The 23,429-nt window shown below is 34.4% G+C and overlaps 1 protein-coding gene across 6 annotated transcripts in view; it reads right to left on the bottom strand.

Annotated features, from left to right (window-relative positions):
• Window positions 1-23,429, bottom strand: part of Nup98-96 (nuclear pore complex protein Nup98-96) — a 617,363-nt gene that overhangs the window by 532,518 nt on the left and 61,416 nt on the right. For 5 of the 6 annotated variants that reach the window (XM_089589262.1, XM_089589263.1, XM_089589258.1 and 2 more), the window contains exon 5: window positions 14,570-14,782. In XM_089589262.1, coding sequence (XP_089445388.1) covers window positions 14,570-14,782 — 213 coding nt within the window. The remainder of the gene's footprint in view (window positions 1-14,569; window positions 14,783-23,429) is intronic. The other variant, XM_089589261.1, reaches the window with a different exon arrangement.

Genomic DNA, 23,429 nt, shown 5'->3' with positions numbered 1-23,429 from the left:
GCTGGCCTGTGTAATTTTTGCCATTTTTAGGGGGACTTTGCTTACATTTGTAAATGCTCAATTCTGTATGAGTTTGGCTTATCAACATATTTCTAAATCGTTCATTATTAGTTCCAACTACGTCTTTGTTAAATGTATCTCCAATATTTTCTTGTAAATCATATTTTACACGCTACAAGCTGAGCTTCTGTTGATGATTTTGTAACACGATTGTTTTCTGGATTTCCAATAAATTATATTTCCACACTTGCTTGTTACATAGCCTCTCACAGATTTTCGATTAATTACATCACCAGACCAATCAACATCGACAAAGTAACGTATATGTATATATAATACCAATTGACCGCAACAGCCTATTGGCCCAGTCGCTAAAACTCTTTATTCGACTGAGTCTCTGAAACGATCTGATCAATCAAATGTCAAGCATGTGAGTAATCAGCCACAGTCACGTTTTAATGATCTACGGTCTAAGAAATTGGAAGTTACCACATATGTTGTTACACAACCAGAGTCGTATCCCATTTGCGAAGATAATCATAAAATTTTTATTTCTTCTTCATTCAAGGATATTACTGTGACTGAGCGTTATAATAATGTACGTTCACATCATTTATATTAACTGTCTAACACAAGGGTACAAGTCAAAATCTTATTCGAGCTGGGAAACTTGTCAACAGTACCAACAAAAGCATCATACCATGCTACACAGAGATTCATTAAGTGTGAATAGTTCTAATAATTCAAAGTCCACGCCAGGGGTCAAATGCATTCAGTTGAAACTTCTATGTAAACTTGTATCGCGGTACAACCTTTTAGGTCGATTAGTATTATTTTAGATACCGCAACTGTACACATTGCATCCAATAAAAATTGTGAAATAAAAGTCCGTGCTTTACTAGATCAAGACTTTATATGGTCCTTTGTATCTGGCAAAGTAACCAATGCACTATGGTCCTCCTTCATGAAAGTATCAGCATCAATGACAGGATTGGGTAGATCGCTTGCCGATAGCACTTCTAATACTCTGGAAATTCGTTTGTTTAATCAGGCTGACCAGCGGGTGTGTCACACTCAAACATTGGTGCTACCTAAAATTACCTCGTTTCAACCCCAAGTAATTAATTCAGTAAATAGATGGAAGCATCTGAAAGGACTAACACTTGCAGATGATTTTTTATGTGATGATGAAACTTAACTGTTAATTGAAGCTGATTTATACGGATCCATTCTTCTCGGTTAAGTTATAAAAAGAAAACCGTATGAACCTGTTGCACAGCAAACAATGTTCTGGTGGGTTGTGTTGGATCCCTGTTATAATGCGAATCAAGTGCAAGATCCAGTGGTTCCCGTGCACCACTTAGTAACAGTAGATAGTGTAGATTATTTAATTCAACGATTCCGGAATGTAGACAACATTTATTTAAAATATATGGATTCTCCTACAGATGTATAGTGTAAAAAGGACTTTCTAGAAATTCATTCACGAACTCAAGATGGACCATACGTAGTTCGTATTCCGTTCAAATCCTGTGACATGCCAGAAGTTGGGCAATCAAGACACATCGCTAAAAACCTACTTAAAAAAGTAGGAAGACGTCTCACTCGTAATCCAGAGCATCAAGCTCCATACTCTGGATTTATGCAAGAATATCAGTCGTTAGGTCGCACGACTCCCATAGAAAGTCGTCAATTAAGTAATAATCCAGTTTTAAACCTCCCTCACCATCAAAGTCAAAACTCTAAGCCAAAGGCAGTTTTCAATGCTTCATGTAAGACCTCAAATGATGTCTCTATAAATGATTGTATGTTAACGGATTTAAAACTTTAATCTAAGCTCTTTATTATCTTGTCTCAATGGCACTTATACCCATTAGTGTTAGTAGCAGACATAACAAAAATGTATCGTCAAATTCTGATGCATACTGGTGAAAGGGACTTTCAGCACATCCTATGGCACCCACCTCCTAAGTGTCCTACAATTGATTACGAGTTGAATACTGTAACATATGGAACTCTTTCAGCCCCGTATCTTGCGTTTCGAGTAATTTAACAGTTAGTTATAGATGCAGGCCATCGATTCCTACTTGCTACTATTGTCTTAAATCAAGATACATTTGTTGATGATTTACCATTTGGGGCATATGATCCTGGAAGTGCCATTGAAAATCGAAATCAAGTCATAGCATTGTTGACTGAAGTTCAACTTGAGTTGCGTAAAGGGGCTAGCAATGATAAAAATTTGGTGACTTATGTTGACCCGGCTAATCATGGACTAGCGTGGCACTCTCTTTCACATGAGCAAAGTGGCGTAAAGGTTCTGGAGCTTCAGTGGCATTCTTCCACTGATACATTCATGTTTTCAGTAAAATTAGACCTACCTCGTACGTTCTCAAAAAGACAAGCCCTATCATTCTTATCACAGCTTTTAAATCCTCCCAACTAGATGTCACCAATTATCATCAAGGGTGAAATAATGATGCAAAGTTATGGCTCATAAAAACACAATGGGATGAAATTCTAACTTCTTCAGTATCTGAATAAGTTGCTTATTTCCAATCACTGACTTCTCTTTCTCAGATTAAAATTTTTCGTTGGAATGGGTCTCATATGAATAATCAGTCAAGTGAACTCCATGGGTTTTCTAACGCATCCAACGAGGCCTATGGAGTAGCTATATATATTTTTAAACTGTTGATGAGTCCGGTCAACTTAAAGTATCACTTCTCATAAGTAAAACTAGAGTAGCCTCACCAAAGCAGGTGTCAGTTAATCGGTTAGAACTTTAAGCAGCCTAGCTGTAAACCTAACTGTATAATGCCTTGCTTGAAGTGCGAGCATTTTCAGAACTTACTATTTAATGTTCGACATATTCTAGTATTACCCTAGCATGGCTCAGCAAACATGTTAGCACATGAAAATTATTTGCATCAAACCACGTAGCTGAGAGTTACGAGTTGCTTTCAAACTATCATTGGTGACATGTTTTAACTCTATTGAGTCCTGCAGAGTTAGCATCTTGGGGATGCACTCTTCACAATCTTGTCAATAATACTCTATGGTGGAATGAACCTAGTTGGCTAGAGCATTTACCTGCAGCTTTGCCAAACTGGTCTCCAGATCCTATATCAGAAGCTTCCACTGAAGCAAAAATCATGTCTCACATAGTTGATGAGTCTAACTCTTCATTGTATATAGTAGCTCATTAATTTTCATCATGAATCAAGGCTGCGGGAGTCACAGCATACTAAGTACGTTACAAAAATCAGTTGAAAATTAAAGCTCAAAAACGGAAGTTTTATACCAGCAATCTAGTTTCAAATGATTACTTATCATCAAATTAATAAAATCAAGCAAAAACTCTCTTGTATTAGTCTTGCAAAGTCAAATGTTTGCTTCTAGGCGTCAAGGGTTAAAAAATAATAGGTGTAACACATTAAAGTAAACTTGCATTACTTTATCTATTTCTTGATAAGGAAACTGTTTTGTGGATCAGTAGAAACAGTTGAGTCTTTTAGACGCGTTGATTTTTTGTTATAAGCTACATTCAGACTGTGAAAAAAGGTTAGTTAAAAATTTGTGTGTACCCTCTCGTTCTTTTTTTTTTTTTTTTGAGACGTTTAAGCTGACTTACCTGTCTCTCCTAACCCACAAAAAAAAGCTTAATTGTTGTAACCTTTACATTTTGCGAATTTTTGGTTGCCCACGGCGCCTCAAAAACGTTCATTCCTAGACGCAACATTTTCGTGACAACGGAAACGCGGATCTGCCTGGCCAGCAATCTCTAATTTTAGAGCAACGGCTCGCCTTGATCGACCTTCCCCCTTGGGAAAGAGTTTGATTTACAACCCAACCAAAAGGTATTCTTAAATAACTTACGCATCATTTTACTCATTCTCTTTTATCACATACTATTAAAGTTTATCACTATTATTATTTATAATCAAAATGTAATTTCTTTCACTCAAATAAACCAGGTTTTTTGCCAAAAGGCTTTTTCCTGTTCATGCTGTTTTCCATTAACTTGATAGCCGTAAGAGTTTTTTAACTTGAATTACGTAAGTGACAATTAAGAGAGCGACGCCTAGCCCCTGGGGTCTTACTCTCTTTGCGACACAAATATACATTATCATTTAATATTATTATTATTTAATGCCTTTTTTTAGAAACTTCAGAGTTTAAAACCGTCGCATACGCAACACAGTCCATATAGCTTAGAAACCTTTATGCTTAAATCAAAGATGTTATCTTAAGGTGTGTTACCTGCGCGAAAAATTCATGCTAAATCAGTATGTAGATTAATGGCTAATTAACCTGAATCAAGAGTGACTCAGTCACCACGGGCATTCACTCATTGTCGTATCGATTACGCAGGTCTACTAGTTCGAATGCCGGGCGGCATAGGCAACCGATCTCAACAGTGTTACATCGCAGTTTTCGTGTCTTTCGACTAAAGCTATCTACTGAGAAATAGTTTCAGACTATTCTTCCTTTACCTTTATTGCTCCATACAACGGTTAGCTTCTCGTCATGGAATTCCTACAAGCATGCACAGTGATCAAGGTGCTACATTTCAGGGAGCTGATCGGTTGCTCCATGAAGAAGATGTCAAAGCTATCTCTAGCGCTGAGTTTCAAGTGTGTGTAGCACAAGACGGTGTGCAGTGCAAGGCCAGAACTTTTTCTTTAGTGGCCGTGGGGCAGAACAAAAAATGAGGCCACCTTTATGAATTTTTTTCAATGCTTAGAAGGAAAAGAATAATACTTTTAAATTGAAATTCATTCAAACATTTATTTGTGATGTACAATGTTTAGAATCTTATTTAAACTACATTTTCAAGTACCAATATTAACTTTTAAAATACAATTGAAAACCTTTTCACTTTACAAGATTTGTATAACCAAATTACTTATTTATAGCTTTAGGTAACATTGGCCTTATTAAAATTATGCATTAACACCTTTCTATTCATTTTTTTAGTATCAAAGTCACAAAACATTTAATACTAGAAAATCTTTTTTCTTGATTTCACTGAAGCGAATTATTCTACTACTTCGTTAAAATCAATTTTTCGTGCTTTCTGATTTTCAAGTAATAATAATGACAAGTTGCTCAGTCTTTTTTGTACCATCGTGCTTCGTAAGTAGTTTTTAATCAGTTTCAATTTCGAAAAAGTTTGCTCAGCTTTTGCCATGGCAACGTAAATTGTTAGAAACATGAGAAGAGCCGTGCAAACATCTGCATAGCTCGAATAAAATGAAGCATGTTGAATAATAAAATGATAAGCTAACTCTTTCACATCATTCGTGTGAATTATTTCTTTTTGAAATGTAGATCTAAGAGACAGCAATTGGGAGGTAAATGAAGATATCCTGTAATTTGAAATTTTTTGATAGAACTTGTCAGCTTTTTGCTCTAAGTCGTTAATAGATGAATTTGCCAGGAACTGTGGTTGCAAGACTCGATAATCATCCAAAATATCTTTTATTCCAACAAACCTATTTTCAAGTTGCGATATTATGGTATCAATCATTGGATGAAAAATAGTCACTCGGGACCAGTGTTGCGATATACCCAAGACTTCTCTTGGGTGCTCTCGGCTAGTAGCGCAAGCGCAGAAGAACCATGCTCTCTCTCTCTCACCAGACAGGTAGGAGTAGGGGAGCCCCCTACCTAGTCTTCAACTTAAGCTGTTTTGCCAACGCATGACTCGTAGTCGGGTAATCTTCGATTCCCGACTATGGCACTTTTTTTTTCTTTTTTAATATTATAATTATTATTATTATTATTATTATTATTATTATTATAATTATTTTATCAATATTATTAATATGAAATATCAGGAATATGATTAAATGTGCAATAAAAATACTAAAATTAGGAGATACTATTTCCTTACCACCTTGCGGTAAGTATCGGGGCACGTTTTTTTTTTTGAAAGAAAAAATTAAGAAATAATTTTATTACTAAGAAAGGAGTGATGAGGCTACGACTCAAACGAAAAATACGTTGAAAAAATTTAGTAATTATCAAAAGATTTATTAATTAATGAGCAGTTTTTTTTTCAATAAAATTTGGAGTAACTCTGATTCAGTCATGGGCAATTTATGCTCTGGTGCATTACAATTCTTGGCAAGATTTATATGTTCATCGACAACAATATATATCTGTCAAGAGTTAAGAATCCTCAAAAGCAGAGCAGTCATCATCAACTACTACAGGGCATGAGAAAAAGAAGCGCGCCAACAGGCAGCGTAAAAACAAAAGCTGCGCGTAAAAATCGCGGCTTACTCCAAGCCTTCGTGAAGGTTGTTTGTTTTGATTTCGCGAGTAAGTATACATATATGCGATTTTATCTTTTCCACATTCCAACGCCGAAGCGGAAAGAATTTTTTCGATTGTTACAGATACAAAACCTAAAAAACGGAACAAAATGGAAATTAGTTTACTTAACGCGATTTGTTTTATTCGATCTTATTTTCCAATTCAAAGTATTAATGCAATTAATTTCAAAATCTCAAAAGAACATCTTGAATTATTCAACTCAAAAATGTATAAACGCGATTCAGCAGTCAATCCAGAAATCAAAATTCAAGGCAACTTGTAATCAGTTCAGTGTTTTTTAATTTTTTTTAACTTCTAAATAATTTAGTTTCAAATGTGTTTAATAATTTATGTATTTCATGCAAAATCAATTATTAGCTGTTTTCATGATAACGTGGAAGATTTTATATTTTTTTGTTTATTTTTAAAGCTATATATTAAATAGTTAGAAGTGGTGTAATTACTGCTTTGTTTTGTGTTCATTGTAAATTAAATTTAAAAAGTCATATTTAGATAAGAAATTACTTTTATTAAAATCATATGTAAAAAATTTCATTAATTTATTTATTTACTTAGTTTTACACTATCAGTGTATTGTGAAAAATTTGAATTAGTCATTAGATTTAAATCACTTTACAGTATTAATTAAAAATCTAAGTTTTTTTTTTCATCCAAAGAAGTTTACTAAAGTGAAGTTTCATTAAATAATGTATTATTAGTGTTCGTACGAAATAGTTGATGCTTATAAGAGTAACGTTGATAGTCACTTAAAAAAGACTGCTTAGTAATAAAGTAATTTATTTATTTAATAAAATTATTAATTTGATATTTATTTACAGTATCCAAGTAGATTTCTGAATCGATGATTGCTTTGAAGTAGGTTATAACTTTTTAATTTTAAAATTAAGTTTCATTATTCTGTTCTCGTTTTTTTTTAAATTAATTGCTTTTTTAAGATATCGATTCAGACATCATTATTAGTGGAATAGGCCTATAGGGGATACCACTAAAAGAAAAAATTACAGTTATAATTGATATTTTTTTCATTAGTCCAGTTTATTTAACGTATTTTATTTTTTTCGTATAATTAGTTTACTCAGAAAAATTGCTCATAAATTAATAAATCTTTTTTATAATTACTAAATTTTTTCAACCTATTTTTCGTTTGAGTCGTAGCCTTATCACTCCTTTCTTAGTAATGAAATTATTTCTTAATTTTTTCTTTCAAAAAAGAAAACGCGCCCCGATACTTACCGCAAGGTGGTGAGGAAATACTATCTCCTAATTTTAGTATTTTTATTGCACATTTAATCATATTCCTGATGTTTCATATTAATAATATTGATAAAATAATTATAATAATAATAATAATAATAATAATAATAATAATAATATTAAAAAAGAAAAAAAAAGTGTCATAGTCGGGAATCGAAGATTACCCGACTACGAGTCATGCGTTGGCAAAACAGCTAGCCCACTCGACCATCGAGAACCATAGGGACCTAGAGTCAAAAGTAATATTTAAGTCGTGAGAAGTGGGCGGAGCTTAAGTTGAAGACTAGGTAGGGGGCTCCCCTTCTCCTACCTGTCTGGTGAGAGAGAGAGAGCATGGTTCTTCTGCGCTTGCGCTACTAGCCGAGAGCACCCAAGAGAAGTCTTGGGTATATCGCAACACTGCTCGGGACCGCTGCTCAGCATCGTTGAATTTTTTATCTTGGGACAGATCATCAAAGAGAATCTTAATCGTACGTGATCTTTTGTCCAAAAACTTCCTCTCTATGTTCCACTTATCGCATACATCCAAAACATCCTTAAGTATTTAATCAAACCCATTTCTCAACTTTCTCATACTCAGCAATGCATTTTCTAACTGATCATGAACCATAAAAAGATCCGTTTTTTGTGACTGCGATTGCTCGGCAGATAAATTAGAGATTCGTGATATTTCTTCTTGAAAAACAAAAAGAAACATAAAATCAAAATTTTTGATTTTTTTCAATTCCTAACGCGGTATCTCTTGCCTTGGATTTTTTGGTTTTCAATATTATCTGGCTTAAAAATTTGAGAACATCACAAAATCTTTTTCTTAAAGCATGAACTACCTCATGCCTTCCAGAAAAGTGAGTCGGATTCAAGGTTTTTAAAGTTGGTACGCATTTTTCGTGAACACTGCAGCTTTTCCCATCGACTAATACAATAACCGAAAAACTCATACACAGCATGGATAGTTTCAAAGAATTCTTTGACCTTCCTCTTGCAAGACACAGCGTCTTTCAAAACAAGATTCAAATTATGACTAGCGCATTAAGCAAAATGTGCATAAGGAACTAAATTTTTAACTCTACGTTGCAGACCTGTATGGCACCGCTCATAATTGATGCACCGTTATATGCTTGACCTCGACATTTTTGAAGATCAAGTCCTTTTTTATCTATGGAAGTTATGACAAGTTCTTCTAAATCTAAAGCCGATTGTGTGATTTACTAACAGTATTATTAAAAACTAATAGGAATACCATATGTCTATTTCAAACTTAATTCAAACATGGTTTTTTTTGCTACTTCTACAATTGCAAGAATTTAATGTGCAGACATTTACAGTATTTTATAATAAGTGACAATGTCTGATGACTGAATAGCTTAAGGATAATACTTGCTAAAAATAATAAAAACACAGCGCACACGTTTCTCAGATTAAGAAAAATATGATATAATTAAAAATAAGTACTGACATGACTATCTTGAACAAATTTTTTCAGTCGAGTGCATAAGCCGCAATATAGGTGCAACAAAAGTCTATCTTTTAGGTTTCCGCTTGCAACTTCTTTATTTATATTTGAGAAAACCTCAAGCATTTTAAAAAGTCGAGTTAAGCTGCTAGAGCCAATAAGAAATTTGACGAAGTTATTTTCTAAAAACAAAAAATATGTTAACATAGAAAATTGTAATACAGAACACAAACTTTTTTTTTTTTTTTTTCTCATTTTCATTTATCGCTGACCTCCAAAATTCGCAGAAGTCATTGAACTGGTGTTTTATTTTGTAAAATAAAGGTCAACATAAAATCTAAAAAAAAAAACTGAGTAAAAAAGTTTTAGGTCTCCAAAAAACTGTACAGTAGGTGCTCGATGCATTGAAAGCGTAGATTCCGGAAAAACCAAAAAAATATAGCGTTTTCTTTATTTTTTATAGTTTTTTTTTCACGGCAATAAAAATGTTGTTTTTTTTTTGAGTCTTTAATGCGAGCTAGATACGATCTACGTTAGAGCGAGGATCAGATAAGAAGATACAAGTATTAATACATGCCAACTGAATGGAACTATGTACAATCCATTGTTTACATGACTAAAGACTTACGCGCTGGTAAAGAAGAGTTATATCCAGCCACCCTGAGCTGATTAGTCTATGTTGTGCAGGGCAATATATACATTTGACATTTTGTGCGAGAGTTCTAGAGTATTTACATAATCAATAATAAGGTTAAAACATTTAATAATGTATAAATAAAGCAAGGTCTGTAGAACATTGATTTTGATTGTAGAACGAGCAAAGAGCAGATAACGAAGTATAAGACATAGCTAAGTAATTTACTAACGAGTAAAAAGTAAAATTCCAATACGTAACTGTTATTTAGGTATTGTAGTAATTTTACACAGCACTGAGAAAAATAAGAAGCAATTCACGGGCCCATTCATCAAGTTATCAAGTAAAATTATTTAAGTTTAAAATATTAAAATAATAAATTGTTTGTGATAAATCGACAAAAGTTACGCTTTTGTTTGACGAGAGTAAAAAATTTTAAAAACTGAAAAATTCAAGTTTTCCGAAATAAAGCTTTATCATATTTACAATCATGACTATCTTAATATTATCATAGGGCCACTTTTAAAAGCAGAATCTCTTCTCCTCAACTTGTACGACCGTAAAAATTTTATACAAAATAGTCATTCAAAACTACTACTAATTTTTCAGTTTTTCCGTTATTTCTACTAGTTGATTATACCTTGGAATACTACTAACAGCAAACTACAGTTTAAATTTCTCTACGAATTAACATAGACAAGATGCGTATCTTCGAACCAAGTAAGCAAAGATAGCTTTTTCTTTCAAAAATTTCTGAAGCAATTATAATTACAGAAAACTTTTAACACTTTAACAGATTGTTATTGATTTTTTTTCTATAATAAACCAGTGGACAGTACGTTGTTCATTGTTTGTTGACAGTGGACATTTCTTGTTTAACTGTATTTTTTTTTTTTTTTTATGTTTTCTTTTATTTCTGAAGAATCTCAATTTTACATACAGTAGTATTATGAAAGAATCATGTAGAAGTAGCATTTTTTGGCATGTAAGATTAATTTTAGATAATTCTATCAATGTTTAAATCAATCTACAAGTTTTTTTTTTAATAATACAAGAAAAAAGGGGATCAAGTATGCGCAAAAGCGTGTATGTAAGTACATCCATAATTGACAGTGGGAAACATAATTGACAGTATTACTACATATATTTGCACTTCTCTCACCTCTCTTAACTTTTTCCTCGCTAACTGCAATGAACGTCCTTAAGTCAAAGAATCATCTTTATCACGAATGGAAAAATCGTGAAAGAATGAAACACAATAAAAATTAATTAATGTATTTATAGAATACTCAAAGTTTTGAAAATTTAAAAAAAAAAGAAAAAACTGTATTAACAATTATTTATTCATAGTAAAAGTAAAAAAAAAAATAAATAAATATTCATTCATACATAGAAAAGCTGCTTTGAAAAAAAAATACTTATTTTTAAGTTGAAAAAATTATGGAACAAAAAAAAATTAAATGAATAATCTATTTAATAATGCGATTCATAATAAAACCAAATTTATTGACAGACAATGAATGAAAATTGACATTCAAAATAAGTTATGAACCGTACCATAATTAGAAGTAGTTGAATTCTTATTATCGGGACCACTCATAGCAGAGTGATTAAGGGCCTTGGCTTGTGTGCAAGAGATCGCACGTTTAAATCTCTTCAAAAGTATTTTTTTTTTTTTAGAATTGGTAAAAGAAATAAAATTCAGTAAACTTATGTGTGCTGTGTACTATGGTGGTGTGGTGTGGCGAGAGCCAGCGCGGGGCGGGAGTATCATGGAAAATGTACTTTCGTTACACTTTTTCTTAAGATCACTAATCTGAAATCGTTGATTTACTCTCACACATAACACGCCTATAGAAGTACAACTTAAAAAAGTTACAGAAAATTATGTGACACGTATCAGTTACCCTGCATACCTGTATAGCTAGTATCTTGTTATTTCTGAGGCCCTCCAGAAATATTAGAAACACGTTTTAATTGGTTATTTAGCTTATAAGAAGGATTAACAGTTTTTGTGGGATAAGTGAAGACAAAGGCTGGGTTACATAGTTCAAGAGAAAGTTATACATGCCAAATTCAGATAGTAAATTGTAAGTAATACAAACAACAGAAAAAAATACCCTTGCTCTCCACCAATTGTTTTAAAAAACTGTTCTATTTATGTAGTACACAGTAAAAAAAAAATTTTACTGACTTAAAGATTCAATTATCAAGCACACATGGTGATAAAATAATTGAGTAAAAGTGGGATTGTCGCAAAACATAAATTAATATCATTGTTCTGCCTTTTCCTGCTGTTTGACTAATTAACTGTTTCTTACCATTACTGATAGCGTAACGCACGAACGATGTATACGCAGTGTCTGATAGTAATTCAAAATAGTCGTGCAAGTAATAGCGTCTCATGGATGAAAGCGAAGTGTGTATGCCTATCAAAGGCAATCAAATTATAAATATTGCAAACATGGCTAAGTTTTGGATAAATTAATGTCTGTTATTATTTCTAAATGAATTTTGTGCACACACGTATTTATACTTATATAATGTTTTAAGAGATACGCATCTAAATAAAGTTTTTGAGCACTATCGACTTACCTTGCTTTTTAGAAACAACTTACAAAACTCATCAAAAATTGGATTTACGCAACGTCTTTGAACAAAAATATTCATTTTATTAACTTTTAACGCTTGAATATTTGGAAGCACTAAATGACTGAAATTTTAAATTAATAACTATTTGACCATAAAATAATTTTCAATAAACTATCTATGTAGATTCAATCAATTTCTTTTGTTGTGTGTACTATTAACTATTGTTTTACAAAGAATTTATTTACGTGTAATTATTCTGACCTACGATGGCACTTACTAACTTTTGTACGTATTAAATTTTTTTTTGTTTTTGTTCAATTTAAGATGTTGGTATTAGTTTTCTATGGTGTTTTGAGATTTATTATTCAGTATTTTTTGTATCTTATGCTTGTAATTTGTCTCAATATCATTTTTTAAAATTCTTAAGTCCCACATAATTGCGACAAAGTATTGTGTAAGCGGACTTCTCTAAAAAAGATGCAGTAGCGCAGAAACGCTGCAAGGCAAGTTTAAGAAACCTTAAGAAACCGACTAAACCTCGAAAAACACGCTATTGCTTACTTTTGATTTGCATACTCAAATTTTTAAGAGTAAGAATAATTATTTTTTCGGAATGCTTTATATAATTAATTGAGCCTCGTTAATCCTACTCTATAGCTTTACCGACAATTATGGTACAGAAAATCGTTTGAATAATGAGAATGAAACATATGTATTTCAAAGTAATTAAAACTAGATTCCTCCAGGCCTTGATTGTGATCTTAGCTCCAAGACAAATTTCTCTGTTATGGTCAAGATAAGCGTGTTTCTAAAATTAAGCAGAGCTGTCAACAGTAAATGACGTTGACTAGCGCTCAAGATCCCAATTCACCACTTTTCCGAAGGTATCCACGTGGTGTTTTTTATATGATAATTACTGTGACAGCAAACAGTTTACTAAATTTAATTTTTTCCCACAAAATACTTATTTTACAAGTCTCGTCGAGTTTATATATTTATACTTTTATACAAACAGCAATCGCAGCCGCATGATAATTTTTTAGGTTGCATCCTCTAATTAGCTACTGATAAAATTGGTCTCTACATCCTGACAGCTCAGGTACCCAACTCATTCAGTCTCAATGCTCTCACTCTTTCTCTGATAATTACTTTCTGATGGTACTTAACAAAGACTCGTCAAACGAGAATGGCTTCTTTTAGACACAGGTTTCTGTTGAATCCTATCTTTAACGATTAATTGTCACGTGACTAAAGATTATTTGTTTATTAGGTGATTGGTTGAACAGGTTGAGGATTTTGTTTGGCAGGATTTTCTTGAGATTAATTGCGTTAAATTGCAAAAAAAACTACATAAAAAAAATTTACTGCATGGATTTAATCAATAGCATCTCTACTTGATTCTTGTATGTATTAATAAGAATATTTAGACAAAAATTTCAATTTAATCAAACGTCAAGAGAAATAAAATAACACGTAATTTTTGAATGCAGTTAAAACTAATTATACTGTGTCGCATAAATATTTATTAGGAAATGGTAGTCTTTGTCACAAAAGTACCATTGCCTCTAGGGCTATTTCGAGACCTATAAGACCGTAAGGTAGCTCTGGATAAATGGTACTTGTATGCCAAACACTATTTTTCCTATCAAAGGCGCACCAGACCCTCAAAAACGGCTAAAGTAGGAAATAAAAGTTTTTGTTAGATAAGTGCCATCGCTATCAGGGCTATTTTCGGACGAAAGATAGTCCTCGTCCGATGGCGCTTATGAAGCAAACACTATTTTTCTTACCAAGGACACACTCGAACCTTTTAAAAGCACAAGATAGGAAAGATACTTTTAAATTATTACCTTAATAATTATACGACGATATGGCTTTCAAACCATAAGTTGTCTCAAAAAAAGAAATTGTGTGATTAGTGGCAACATAAATGTTGCAAGAGTGAGATTTAGACTGATTACCTACGTGTTGAAAAAAAAATTAAAAAACGAGAAAAATGTGTTGTTCATTTGTCATGTAGTTACAATGAGTCATATTGTGCACAGCACGTTTAAAATAACTAGTTTTATTCAATTTCTAAAAACGGTAACCTTTTTTTACAAAAATGAGGCGATAATACGATAATCATAGCAATAAAAGCATGCAATTTGAAAGAAATAGATTTGAGACAACTTATTTTAATGTTTTGTGTTCAAATAAACTGCGTTAATAATATTTTACAGAAAGTACTATAAAAGAGTTCAAAAATTAATTTTCACAGGAATGTCGATAAAATTTACGGAAAAAATTACCTTGAATAATACCTTTTCGACCAGCAGAATAATCTTCTAAACGTAATTCTTCAAGGGATTTTGATTCATATTCTTTCATGCACGTTATACAGTGATGACGTGTTGAAATGGTTTGTGTTACTCCGTTTTTCATAATATTATCAGAACCAGTGACAGGATTAAACTTGACAACCGTTCCAGAAATGTTATTTGTTGAGGTAGAAGCACCAAAACCTAAACAAAAGCTTACATTAACCAGTGTTGTTATACATCGAATCGTTTATACATCAATAGGGACAAAAAGGAAACGAATTGTTTTATCAACATAAACATTGCTTAAAAATTAGTACGAATCCATTAAATTATTATAAAAAATAAAATTTTCATACTTTGTCTGTTAATGCGACCTTATAATTATAATAAATTAAACCGTTTCTATAATGTATTTCGCACATAAATGTCAAAACAATATTTTGCATCTTGATCAACTTGTCTTAAAGAAAATATTTTGTATCATAGTACATGTAAAATTAATTAGAAGAGAAGGTCTAAGAAAACTATACTGTAGTAAGAGATGAAACTTAAAAAAATAACACATATCTGACAAATAGCAACTGTACTGTAGACGGCATGCTTTCGTAGGATATAGTAATCTTTTTATGAGTCCCACTTTATTAGGGGAACGTGCGGCGGAAGTGGGCACCTTTTTTTCATTATTTCACTGTGACAACAATTTTGGGTATTTTATTATTGTCCAAGCGTTATTGACACGGTAAGAACCTTAACTTTACCGTGCCATACTTTGCTAAACTTTAATCTATACATATTTATTTTTTTTATGCTGAAGAACGAGAACATCCAAAACTGCTCACTCGTGCCTCACCATAGGGTACGGGTGAGCAGGGGGTGGGGCGCGGATGGGCACGGATAAATAATGCACCCAGTATGAAAGTGTGTAGGTTATGAAACTGATCTTAAATCTAAGTTTATTTTGCAGTACTTACAGTATTCGTATTAAAAATATTGTAACAAATAATATAATATACATAATTTTTAAGTATTAATTTCTTCTAATTTTAAATCACATTTTAATCACAATATTATCGCATTTCTTTGGATTGATTCATGCTAATACAACACTCAAAAGTAATATAATTTGAAAAATAATCAAAATAAAGAATTAAATATCGTTTTGAAAAATAATTGGTATATTTTCAATCGAGATGCAATCTTTCTCAATGCAAATATTTGAGTTAAGTACACTATCGATTGTCGTTTCAATCGTATCATGTGTTGTAGGTATATCGACTTGGTTGGATTGTAATTTTAATTTTTTTTTATTAATTTTTATAGGCTTCGTCACCTTCATGTTCGATATCACTTTTGGCTTCGATACTTTTTTTTCCAGAGTCTCTTTTTTAATATTTTTAACTTTCTCAGCAAGTATTTGCTGAAAGTAATCATCCGATGTAATAACGGCACTCTTTCCCTTCCTAGATTTCAATACCCTTGTTTGATTTTTATTAGTTTGTCTAATATTATTATTGCACTGATTCGTCACATCGCCTAATGGACTATCTGATAAGGCCTGAACAGGCTGTACGAAGCTGTCTTCAACCAGACAACTCCTTGTCGTTAACTCTAAAGAGGAACTCTCCGTAGGACTAGGTGCGCAAACTGGCTTGTTTATTTCGTGGTTGGATAGAATTTGCATGCTTTGATGGTCAAGTAACTGATTATAGTTTAGGTTGTTTGAATTATTGTCTTCATTTTGCGTCATATCACACATGTCACTTATTATATTCTGACTAGACGTATTTTCTGCTTGACTAGTATGACATAATTTTATTTCGTAACCAGGAGGCAGCGAAGAATTCTTTAAAAATGAACATTCAAAGTTAACAATAATTAATTTAATTAATTTTTTGTCACTAGGTATTTTTTACCAGATATTTGATCAAAGGAGTAAGAGGTATTAAGATATTATCTGTAAATGACGTGACCGGCTCATTTTCTTGGTTGCTCTGTAATTTACTTTGGGATTTCTTATTAAGATCACGTACATCACCAACTAAATTTTGTAGAACTTGTGAGTACTGTGATACAGATCCATTGACATCTGTAAAACAAGGACTCAGCGAAAATTTAAATATTCAGCGTTTTTTAATTATTTTGCACTTAAAAGCAGGAAAAGAAATAATATACCTTCGTTGCCTGTAGCTGATTCCTCAGAGTTAAGTTGACTATTTGTCTGAGGTAGGTCAGCAAAGTCTGATGGAGAAAAAACACACGGGTTACATGGATATATTCCAGTTTTTCGAAAAGAGTTTATGGCAGTCTCCATTCTTCCTGCTTTAATAAATGCTGCTCCAAATAAACGAAAAATATTTTTCATTTTTGGTACACCACCTTCTCGCTGATAAGCATTGACTTCATCGGTGTAATTTTTGCTTAACGGTTTCATGAAGCCTACGTCTAAGGGTTGTAAGCGGTGCGTGCAGTGCGGCGGAAAGCAAATAATTACAACTCCGTTATCTCGTGCTAGATATAATACATCTAGATTTTTAATATGCGATGCATGACCATCAAGAAGAAGGAGCACGGGATTATCTTTTGATGCATGAGAGAAATCAATAAATTTTTTAAACCACCGAGTAAATATTTCAAACTGCATCCATCCACTTTTATGGAATTCTGCCCAAGCACCATCAGGCTTCCCCTCTAAGAACTGAGTATTTTCATTGACTCTAGGGAAAATCAACATTGGTGGCATAAATACCCCTGCAGCTGACATACAAATTTCAGCTGTCACGGTTTCACCTCTCTCTGCAGCAACTAATCCTCCAACTTGCCGCATTCCTTTTGGAGACACCACCTTCGACGAGGATTTAGGAACGACAGAAATTCCTGTTTCGTCCACATTGTATATATTTTGAGGTTCAAAATTATACAAGTTCATGGTTTCTTGGAGAATCGAAAAAAATTCATGGACTGCTTGCTGGTTGAAACCATGAGCTCTAGCCACTGAAGTATGCTCAGTTTTTCGCAATGATAATTGGTTTCTTTCCATAAAATTTCTAAACCACTCAATGCCAGCAAGACCTATAAATATTAATTGTTTTCTATATGAATACAGAGAACATTCTTCATAGTCTTTATAAACAAAAAATGCACATAGGTAGGTAATCTTGGACCTAAACATGTAGATAAACACACATTATTGTACGTATTACCTGCAGCACGATCAAATTTGTTAGGTACTTGTAGATGAGTGGCAAAATCGAAAGCCAGTTTCCTAACATCGTACGATGAGAGGCCCATTATCCTTCGTTGCATATCACAAATGTGTTCTTTTAAAGCTGTCTCTTGCTCAGCAGAAAAAACAGTTGTGAATCTAGTCACTGCTGTACAAATATAAGTTTCAATTCACCTCTGTGTATTTATTATTTTTTAAATAAACTATTTACTTTTAACATTGGAAGAGGGCTTAGATGACTCTTGGTACTTTCTTTGCAAAGTGCTTCTGGGAATTCCAAGTTCAGCTGCACAACTTTTAATGGATTTTCCATTTTTGATACGTTTAATGGCAATTTCCACATCACCATCAGTCCAAGAACGCTTTGTGCTCTTTGAACAATAGTTTCGAACCACCACTCTTACTTTATAAACTATTTGAAAAATTACATAAAAAAATCAACAAAAATAAAAATAAATAGCCTAACCTATAAAGTGTGACAGCTGACAGCTAACCACATACAACTGGTATACCTATACCTACAAATAGCAGACGCTCGATGCGGAACTGCTTTTTTGCTCGGGCCCATTTGCGCCCCACCTCGGTGCCCATTCCCACCCTCGCAACACATATTTTTTATTTATTAATAACTCTTTTATTACAAGTAAAAAAAAAATAAAAAAAATAGCCTGTCAAAGTTAAAGATCTAAGCTTTCGAATAATATCATGGATAATTATGTAGGTCATATATAATAAATTTGCCAAGTGATTAAACATTTTTTTTTTGTAGGTTATTTTCGACTAAGAATTAAATTAGCTCGTAGTAAAAAAAAAGCGTTTAGTCCGGTAAATTTGTTTGGATAGAGAAATTATTGATGTTGTATATGTATATTAAAGAGGATTCAGCTAAAAATATGTTGTTATTTTTAAATATTTGCATGCCCATTTTATCGGCTATGCCCACCTCCGCCTCACGTTCCCCTATATATACTTTTAAGGATTAATTTGATACTTCAGAACTTTCGCAACTCGCTCTTGCTTGTATAAAAACTTTTTATATGTAACCTTAAATATTTCGTTTCCTTAGAAAAATCATACATTTATATTTTTTGTTGTACTTGGACATTGTAACTTTCATGCCACATAGTTGCCACTTCATGTCTACCACCTTATTGTATACATTTTTCATTCCATAAATTTTTTAGTTTCCCTATCTAAAACATCTATCCGATTGAGATTAGGGAAACAATAGTTATATAGCTATTTTTCATTGTAAAGTTGTAACTTGTCATTCAGTTCGTTTTCAATGATTATTTAGAAATTAATATTGAATATTACCCGTGCTTATAACTAATTTCTACTAATATTGAAATATTAATAAGAATATAGGTTTTAGTTACGAGACAATTATTTTTATGATACATGATAGAGAATAGAAGATTCATCAATTTATAGCTATAATATGTAAATGTAGCTTTGCCTTCAAGATGACATTGTTTTTAGAATTATGACGATTGTTTGTATGAATCCATGTAATATATATATTTGCACCTGAATAATTGTATTCTATGTGTGAAATTATTTTTGGCCTTCTGGCTTCCCTTTCACGATACGACTGTTTTTCTAATTTTGAGAGTTTATGCTGTAACAAACATTCTTTGAAGATTTTGTCAACATTTGTAATAATGTTTACAACATGCTATACTGAATTAAAAATTTTTCTTGACTTATTCTTTTCAAGATACAGTCAAAAAACGAGTGAATTGAGATTGTTTGTGCATAGTACAACTTCCTTCTATTTCCGCGCGTGGATCATGTAGTTTGCCTGTAAAAAATCCGTAAAAAAAATTATGTTGGGTCTATCTAGATCTTTTTTCGAGATATAACTATTTTTTAAATTTCGAGAGGTTGTAATGTGCCAAAATTTTTTAGAAGATCCTCTTCATGTCCATATTAATTTTTAAAATACGACATAGAAAACATTTTTTTTCATGCTCTTTCCAAGATACAGTCAAAAACGGAAATAAGTGAGGTTATGTTTCTGCACAGTCTAACCTCTCTTTATTTGTTTACCTTGATCATGTAGTTGCTTTTTAGGACACTCGAAAAATCGATAAATTTTATCAAATTTTTTTTCCCTTTTGAGATACAGCGGTTTTTTTTGTTTTTAAAGGTTAGGTTGTCGCATTAAACATGCTCAATGATTTATGCACGTTTTTTACATGCATGTTTACATATGAAAATATAAATAGGAAAGGAGAACAATTTTCACTATATTTTTTTGAAGAGTTTAAAGAGATCAAGCACTATTACACTATTCTGTATACAATCAGTACGCAACAGCAAAGCGTGGACCGGGACGTGTAACACACACACACACACACTCACACACAAACATACACAGTATACGTACATATACTTTGCCTATGGTACAGGTACAGCTGTTGTTTTTCTGTTTCTCTTTTCTCCATACCTATAGATATATATACCTCAGCTTGATTAAGCGCGTCGGTTCAGTCGTAGTGTAGAAACATACAAACCTATTGTATACCTATTATGTGTATAAAGATGTGGCAATTCTTTCAATTAAGAAATCTGGTCATTGAAGAGCAATGAGAAGAGCACTTATAGTTCATATCAGCTAGTACTCTTTCGCACGACCATAGTTTGTAAGGTGGTTATTGTCTTGTCCTGGCTCGTGGTCATGACACAGGAAAACCGTACATCTACACTGTAACAGTATTTTATCACCTAGTTTACTATTTCTGAGAACTCCTAATGAATGATCCCTAGTCAAGAGCAGAAAGTTGGCCATGTTAGCTGTATGGTGCAACCCGTAAGTGACCCAAGGGCGATTCTGGGCATCAAGGATACCTAGGCTACATGCCGAAATGACCCAAACTGTCTTTGGCTCCTACTGACTGCAAGACGGGAGGCTGGATTCATAATCAATTCCAATTAATCGGCTAACACTAAGGGAGCCACGTAGTTTAGGGTTGAATTAATTGTGCTGATTCAGTGATTTTGCTGGGTGGGCGGGGGCATGCGCGACTGGGCCAGCTTAGGGACTGAGCAAAAATTGCTCGACTCTTGTACCTGCTCGGTCTGGCATGCGTTCGCTTGGTTCGACGTTGTTGCTTGTGTGGCGTTGCTGGTTCTCTCTGGCTGCAGGACTTCTTCAGTGTGGTGAGTGCGTTCTGACACGTGATGTCTGCCGAAAACTCTTTGGAGAGTCGATCGCTTCTTAGTTGGAGTATGGAGCTCGAGGAAGTGGAGGTGGAATAGTGTGACAGATCATGCTGTATCTCAGAGTCTTGTGCCTGGTCCGGTGCCGCTTTTCAGAAATGTGTTGAAAGCGGCAACGGCAGGCTGAGGGATCAAGATGAGTCGGTAGAGCTGCTAGTACAGATATTCTTATTAGCAGGAATGGCTTAACAAACCTTAACCACGGGAAGGGCAAAGAAAAACAAAGAGCTAAAGTGGGCCGACTTTTACATGGAGTCATTTTCTTCTGGTGACACTAGAGCGGGCAACCCTAACCGAGAGGCCCAACTTTACGAGAATGCAGACGCTACGTTAGACACTTTTATCGAGGCGGTGTAGCAACTAGGAGCGCTTGTGACGAATCACACCCATAAAGGACAACGTCGGGTTGGCGGCTATAGGCGCCCTCCAGCGTTTTTGGGAAGCTCCATGAGACAAATGAACTCCCTCCTTACGCAACGTCACCAGGTGTGGGATAAAAGGTTAAGAGAAAACGGGGACAGAGGAAGAGACCTCGAGTCCAAAGACGACGCCAGAGAAGATAAGAATGCGAGAAGAAGACGAGAGGACCTGCTTCTCAGACACGTGCAGAAGGTGCTACGGCTGACATTCAAGTCAAAAGTAAAGGGTGGACGAACGTCCAGAAAAAAGAGAAGAAGAAAAAGACAGGAAAAAACGAACCTTTCGAAGGCACAGGATGACCAGCTAATGTTGCCAGGAAGTCACATCGGAGGGAGAGGCCTGAGGCAAACTTGGTCAGACCAAGGGCAAAAAGTATGCCAAGGTGCTGGCCCTGATGAAAAGGGTCGCTGCAGTCAGGATCGGGGCGAGTGTGAGGTTTATCAGGGATACGAGAAACGTAGGTGTTCAACTCAAACTAAAAAAAATTAAGCCTGAGCGTCACAACGCGTTCACGGAGGTACTAAAAAATGCCATGGCGGACGCTAGCGGCGTTAGGACTTTCGCTTCGAACCTGACCTAAGATATAAGAGACGTCGATCCTACGGTAACGAAGCAAGATGTCGGAGCCACACTGACTGGCTGTTTCGGAGAAGGGGGTCCCTTCAACATGGTTTTACGGCTTCCTCCGGCATCATCAGGGGAAATCGTAGAGCTCACGTCGAGGCACCTGTGATGGCTGCTTTAATTCTTGACAAGAGGGACCACGTAAGGATGGGCTGGGTAAACAGCAGGATGCGGCCAAAGTCCAGAGCTGAGCGCTGCTTCAGGTGCCTGGGCTTTGGCCACATTGCAAGTCAGTGTCACGGACCTGACAGGAACGGGGTGGCTTGGAAATGTGGTAAAGAGGGCCCGTGGCACGAAACTGCCCAAAAAAAGTTAGCTTTTACCAGTGCGAGGGTGTGGTCCCGAAGCTAGACACCAGAAACGTCGGTGGAACTGCCGGAAATCAAACGCCTCAGGCGTCTACAGGGGCAGCTCAACGGAAATGGTGGTGATTATGCAGGTAAACCTTGTTAGGACCGTACTTGCGCATGATTTTCTGGACCAGTTTTTTCGTGCCCAAGGTGTGGACGTCCTCTTTATAAATGAACCTTCCTGCATGTTACCAGGTCAGGTCTGGTACTGCGATGGAACTCAATGCGCGGCCATCCTGAACTACAACGACAGGTTCTCTGTGACCGACACCAAAAGTGGAGATGGGTTCGTGTGGATTAAGCGTAGATGTGTATTCATGTATGTCAGTTGTTACATATCCCTTAACATTTTGATTGGTGTCTTTAGAAGGCGGCTTGCCGAACTTGAGGGCGCTGTTCGTGTGTGGCGAGAATGGCAACGTCGTCCTGGCCAGTAACTTTAACTTCCCGAAACAATCAAGATCTCAGTTCAAGTAATTGAAGGAGCTATTAAAAAGCTCTGCTTTATTAATAATGCACTCAAGGTACAAACCATTCACGTTTAGCCCTCTCCAAAACAACTTAAAGTATCCATACAGTCTGGAAGTGAAATTGTTCCTTATTAATATAACAGCTCATTAGATGCATAGCCAATCAGAGACTTTCCAATTGACTAATATCTTACGGAGTAAAACCTGCAGAAAGGTGCACTCTTTGCAACTTTAAAAAAGTGAATTACTCAGACACGTCCCGTTGGAATGCGTCATCTACGCCAGCTTAAGTATACAACTACAGTCTAACTCGAAGTAATACACATAAGTGTGAGGAAAGAACACCTTTTTAATCTGTATTATTCCTTGTCTAAAGTAAGCAAAATATCTTCAGTTTTAGAAGATTAAAGTATAAAGTGTCCGATGTTGTAATGTACGTACAGTTATGGTGGTTTTAACGCAAGTATGATGTCATTTAGTGCCTAACTGCTGTATCTCTTGCATTTTTGTTTGTAGTTGTTTGACATTGACTTTAG

Source organism: Copidosoma floridanum, unplaced genomic scaffold, assembly GCF_036245765.1.
Source record: "Copidosoma floridanum isolate Cflo_tuat_1 unplaced genomic scaffold, Cflo_Japanese_pri ptg000008l, whole genome shotgun sequence".
Classification (NCBI taxonomy): Eukaryota; Metazoa; Arthropoda; class Insecta; order Hymenoptera; family Encyrtidae; genus Copidosoma; species Copidosoma floridanum.
The sequence above is the reverse complement of the archived record's forward strand: the minus strand, read 5'-3'. Positions and strand labels throughout refer to the sequence as shown.